Source organism: Pangasianodon hypophthalmus, chromosome 22, assembly GCF_027358585.1.
Source record: "Pangasianodon hypophthalmus isolate fPanHyp1 chromosome 22, fPanHyp1.pri, whole genome shotgun sequence".
Lineage (NCBI taxonomy): Eukaryota > Metazoa > Chordata > Actinopteri > Siluriformes > Pangasiidae > Pangasianodon > Pangasianodon hypophthalmus.
In genome coordinates, this window is record NC_069731.1 from 5,335,362 (window position 1) to 5,341,361 (window position 6,000).

The 6,000-nt window shown below is 39.9% G+C and overlaps 1 protein-coding gene across 1 annotated transcript in view; it reads left to right on the forward strand.

Moving 5' to 3' along the window:
* Positions 1–5,308, forward strand: part of nkd2b (NKD inhibitor of WNT signaling pathway 2b) — a 29,809-nt gene extending 24,501 nt beyond the window's left edge. Inside the window, exons 4-10 of the mRNA XM_026923906.3 lie at positions 194–254; positions 699–808; positions 1,321–1,416; positions 2,259–2,412; positions 2,607–2,691; positions 3,891–3,994; positions 4,347–5,308. Of these exons, the coding sequence (XP_026779707.1) occupies positions 194–254; positions 699–808; positions 1,321–1,416; positions 2,259–2,412; positions 2,607–2,691; positions 3,891–3,994; positions 4,347–4,822 (1,086 nt within the window). The 3' untranslated portion in view covers positions 4,823–5,308. The remainder of the gene's footprint in view (positions 1–193; positions 255–698; positions 809–1,320; positions 1,417–2,258; positions 2,413–2,606; positions 2,692–3,890; positions 3,995–4,346) is intronic.
* The last annotated feature ends 692 nt before the right edge of the window (positions 5,309–6,000 follow it).

Consider the following 6,000-nt stretch of genomic DNA (forward strand, 5'->3'; position numbering starts at 1 on the left):
TATGGTATTTTTTTTTGCCGTAATGTCCACTCCTACAGAAGAGATGTGAACACAGACACACACACACACACACACACACACAGAAACATAATAAGCAGACAGATGTGCAGTGTGTCATCTTTGCTTCACTAAAGTTCTCTCTCTCTCTCTCTCTCTCTCTCTCTCTCTCTCGCTCTCTCTCTCTTTCTTTTAGGACTTAGACAACTGTGAGTTTAAGGATGGACAGTTTGGAGACCACCACTGCCCCCTAGAGGGTATGTACACACATACACACTTCACTTCACTGAATTGATTCCTCTGCAGGCTAGTTAGGTTTCCATCCAAGTGTAATTATGCGAAAAATCATATATCGCAAAAACATGTAAAAACATGATCATCAATTAAAGGCATTGTGATAAAATCAAGAAATCAAACTATTAGTGTTTGAAATTATTGTGTGTTTTTTGACAGTTACATAAATTTATTGTTTAAATCAAACGCTCTAGTAACGCCCTAGTAACGGCACTGCAACAGCATTTATCATAATATTGATGTTATATTGTTATACTGCCCAGCCCTAATTCACTTCTCATTTCATCTAATAGTTTATAATAGTTTAATTGGTGTAATTGTTTAACAATGTGCATGGGGTGTGGTGTGATTTTGTGTGTGTGTGTGTGTGTGTGTGTGTGTGTGTGTGTGTGTGTGTGTGTGTGTAGTGGTCCTGCCTCCTGAGAAGGCGGAGGGCTGTGAGAGCTCCTTGCAGTTTGTGAACAGTGAGGAAGGAGAGAGAGAGAGCAATAAAGCAAGGAAACGCATCAGTCTGAATGTAAGAGCACACACACACACACACACACACATACACAAACACAGAATTGCTGAAGATTGCACATGATTGTACAGCAGCATAGTAATAAAATATATACTATGTTTCACATCAAAGTAGTAAGTATACGCTCAGTGACAGAGATATAATTTCACTCTCCTGTTTTAAAACATACAAAAACCCTTTTTTCTCTGTAAGGGAGCTTTCTCTCTGTCGGTCCTGTGCATGTCTGCATTCCAAATGTTTCCTCATTACAGGCAAGTTAATAAACAGAGTCTGCCAAAAGGCCGTAAATGAAAATTGGACTGGGACTGCCACAACCCACCACGCCCCCACCCCCTTTCCCTCCTCCATGTTGTATCCTCTATAATAAAATGGCGAATCAGAGTTTAAGAGCTCTTCAGAAATGTATTCCTCTTTAAGAACTGAAAAACAAGGAGTTGAAAATCTGTCACAATATTTAGAACAGGTTCTCATTTGAGTGCCACCTGCATGTGTGTGTTTGTGTGTAACAGGAGCTGGAGTGTGACGTGTCCGTTGAGGATGATAACAGGCAGGAGTGGGTCTTCACCCTCTATGACTTTGACAACAGTGGCAAAGTGACCAAAGAGGTGAGATCCCGCTCATCTTTTACATTTAAGGAGCTTTCATACAGTCTTGAAGACAAATATGTGTTTTTATTTACACCCCAGCGCTGTTGAATACTCAAATCTGATTTGCCGGAAGGTGTTGATTAATTTCCAGCTTCAAGACAAATCACAGGTTTATATTAATGCGTTTATTTCAATACACTCTCGTTTCTGTAGTACACAGCTTATACATATGGTGGACGCTCCACGTAATTTAAGACCAATTAATAAATAATGGAAAATGTGCTGTTATGTAAGTGCTGTTATTTAACAAAGAACAAAGTATAATCGTTGATATGGTGAGGTTTTCTGTAAGGAGATGTTATTTAACATTTATGGAAGGAGTCTCCAGTGTCAGCGCTTTGTAACAGTCAGTAAGTTCTCATGGGAAACATGGGAAAGTCTTCAGGACAGAGCAGTTTTCCGGTTTCTCGGTAACATGATACTAACTTCATGAGAGAGGAAAAAAGAGAGGCTGATGAGGGAACGACTGTTTATAGCAGCTATAATGTAAGTGATAACAGGAACTAACTTGTTTTGCAGGCGTTCCACAAAGTCATAAATGTGTCATTCATTAATAAATGAAGGACACATTTATAAAAATTGTACTTGTTGCAATATTGGTGTGGTATAAGATGAAGAAAACACTTAGGAGAGTGCTGTTTAAGGAAAATAATCATTGTTGATTATTTTCTTACAACAGCACCCACCAAGTATTTTATTCCTTAATTATTCATTTGATAACTGTTTTTTATCCAAAGCACAGAGCTGTTCAAGGACAATTTTTTTTAAATACAGTAATATTAATGTGTATAATTCCTCAGGACATGTCCAGTCTGATGCACACTATCTACGATGTAGTGGACGCCTCAGTAAACCAGTCGTGCCACAGTAAGAGCAAAACGCTGCGTGTGAAGCTGACTGTTACACCTGAGCCCAGCCCCCGGCGGAGAGAACACACCACACACAGCGGGACAGGTACGCATGTAGCTACTGACATTGAACTTTAAATGAGCTGAAATGTATTACTGCTTGATCGACAGAGGCAGGAGGGTTAGCCTTGGGTCGCAGTGTTTATACAACACACACACACATTTTCCTGCATTGGCTTTGTGTCGAGGGGTTTAAGAGCCAGTGTGATGAGTGTTTACTTCTTTCTCCTCTCATCTCAGAAAGAGACTGGAGCTGTAGCCGTGTGGACCCCACACAGCAGGAAGAGGTGCGCGGGGGAGACAAACGCCACTCTACACACATGAGGTCAGACACCGCTGGAGATCTGGGTTTTCTTTAAGCATCTAAAGTAGGAGTTGTGGAATGTGGACTGGTGGACTGCAGGCCAGATGCAGAACCAGCAGTTTTTCACTGGACCTTGACTTGAAAATTATTGCAGCAGCACCGATAAACGTATAAAAACCGCAATTTTTCGAAAAATGATACAGCATTGTAGTTTATCCCATCACATGTATTCTATGTAAATGATTTATCTGAAGGCAGCTCATCAGCCCAGAGACTAGCTATAGGGATAGAAACATTAGGTCACAAGAGGAAGAGGTTTCACATTATAGATTTTTCATTTTATTTACCCTCTCTGATCTGGACTGACAACATAACTTGTACGGAAAAAGTCAACAACGAAAACAGAATGTTTAAAGATGACCAGACAAAGAAGTCCATTTATTCTCCCTGCGTCAAATTCAAAACAGATGTGGCGCCAGTCAAAGTGGTAAAGTGAAGCACTGCTAGCAAACAAAACGTATCTATTTAAAATGGTGTTATTTATAGCCATCAACTAATCACTAAAATGCAACTGGTCTCAGCATTCAGTCATGTTAGTTGCTAATCTGGTCCTTTGTAAGAAATGAATTTTATGTAACCGGACCTTTAGAAATATTAGCTGAATGACCCTGATTTAAACACTAAAGTAGTGTGATTTCCATTCATGAATTTGGACACAGTTACTCAGACCATCTGGTCTAATGTGTGTTGGTTGGGAAGATGGCTGTAGCTATCAGAATGTTTATCAAGTTTATCAGGCTAAATGCAGAACGTGGCTTTGGACATAGACAATGTAATGTGTTTCACTGGCGCCCTTTTGTTGATGCAGAACTGTGACATTTTCTTTTAGTGCCTCTTCAGAAATTCACATAAATTTACGAGAAAAGAAGGAGAAAAATGTTTGGATGCAATCTCACCTAATGTCTACCAGTTTTGCTCCTGATGCTGATGCAGGCTGGACTGTTTGTAGAACATTTCTGATTGACAGCTAAACTGTCACCATGACACTGTGTTTATTCTTGGGTGGTGTCATAGTCAAAACAGTGTTGGTTGTAGTACTGAAGTGTGTGTGAAGCATTCATTCTGTTCATTCTGTGTGGTTCTTAAGTCCAGAGAGTCTGTAAATACACACACACACACACACACACACACACAGAGTAAAGAAGAGTTTTTTTTTTCAGGGACTCTCTGGAGAGGAATCATTACTGCGTGGATGAGAACACAGAGAGAAGGAATCACTACTTGGACCTGGCTGGCATCGAGAACTACACCTCCAGATTTGAAAGTGAGTGAGAGTAGATTACGGTTGTGTCCCAAACAAGTGTTTGATAGAAAGATGCTTATGATTTGAGACATTTCATTGTGACCCTGCTGCCCTGCTCATGTCAAACCTGTAGCACCATCTTGTGGTTGCAAGCAATATTGAATATTTAATGTGATTATTAATAGTAGGATTATTATAGTACACTAAAACCAAACAAAATTATATTACACAATTTGTATTACAGACCAAAACAAAATGCTGTTAAATCTATCATTATATTCATAAGATATAAAAATTGTAACAGATTATACCGGAATTTTCATAGTTCATGAGCATTAAACCAATGCCTCTTTTCTCTCTCTTTCTATCTCAGCCACAGTGCCCCCTACAGTGCATCAGGATCATTTATCCCGTCCGTCTCACTCTCAGAGCCGCTCTCGCTCCCACGAGCCGGACTCGCACTCCCAGCAGCGCCGTTCACAGCTCATCAGCGATCACTGCGCCTCTCGCGCCCTCCACCCCACCAGACCCTCTAAAGGGGTGTCGAAAGTGGGCGGAACCACCCCGACGAGAGCCAGCAAGTGTTACGGGCATCACGGTGGGCAGGACGTGTACCACCTGCCCCAGCAGAGCCAGCCTCAGCTGCACACACACTCCCAGCACCCCTTGCAACACAGCCACAGCAAGAGGCTGAAGTCCAGAACGCAGAGTAAACACATACCACAGTCGCCTGATCGGGAACACACACACGCCACAGGATTTGTGGTGCCCATGGTGCAACGGCATGAGCATCATCACCACCACGAGCATCACCATCATCATCACTATCATCACTACCATCAGACATGATCGTGCACATATACACACATATTTACACACACATGTAGTGTGTTCTAATCATGTCAAAACCACAGACACATCAAGGCTTCTAGACAACTCTGTGGAAATCAGAGATTTAAAACTGGACAAATTGCTCTTTGCTCACGTTTGCACACTTTTCCAATACTCTGAGTGTGTGCCGTCGTAATACATACTCCAGGTATTCTTCTTTTATCCAATCTCAGGTGAAAGCTGCTGCTGTTTAAGCTTTTCAGAGAAACAGCTACTTTTCTCTCGGTTACCTGCTGTGGACTGAGGGATCTCCTTCTTACCAGGGTACACATCACCACTGCCAGTTAATGCAAAAATATATCCCTGTATGTATGAAAATGTATGACTATAAACATTTATTGTTTAATTATACAGACAGCATATGCATATTTATCATGATCAATATGTATGCATATATATTTTATCCTGTTTTTATACATATTTTAATAAAATACTTAATATGTACATCTCTTGTTTGAGTTGTTATATCTGATGTCCTCATAACCCATGGTTCCCTTTAAGTGGGGTCCATGAAAAACATCATTTCAATCTGAATGCAACTGCAATTTTAATAAAACTAGGAAAAGTGCTAAACATTTTCTTCTTTATATTTATGTGAGAGAATTTATTACATTTATTATGAGAGAATCTCTAAGTATTCATAACCTGAAAGACTACAGATTAATACTTGTTTGGAGAAACGCTAAAGTGTTGGTCTATAAAAACACTAAACACTAAAGAGGTTCAGAAAACCAGTAATACAATGAAATGATACATATGCAAATATTAAATTCAAACAATAGTAACAAAATGTTATTCTTTAAATTGTCTAACTGATACTGTATGATACGAATGTTTTGAATCTACTCTCACTGGTAACTTTAACAGGAACACCTGTACACCTGCTCATTTATGCAGTTATCCAATCAGCAGCACAAACATACTGGATAGAAACATGCAGATACATGTCAAGAGCTTCAGTTAATGTTCACATCAAATATCAGAATGGGGAAAAAATGTGATCTCTGTGACTTTAAACATGGCATGATTGTTGGTGCCAGATGGGCTGGTTTGAATAATTCTGTAATTGCTGGTCTCCTGGGATTTTCACAAACAACAGTCTCTAGAGTTTACACAGAATGGTGCAATAAAGAAAA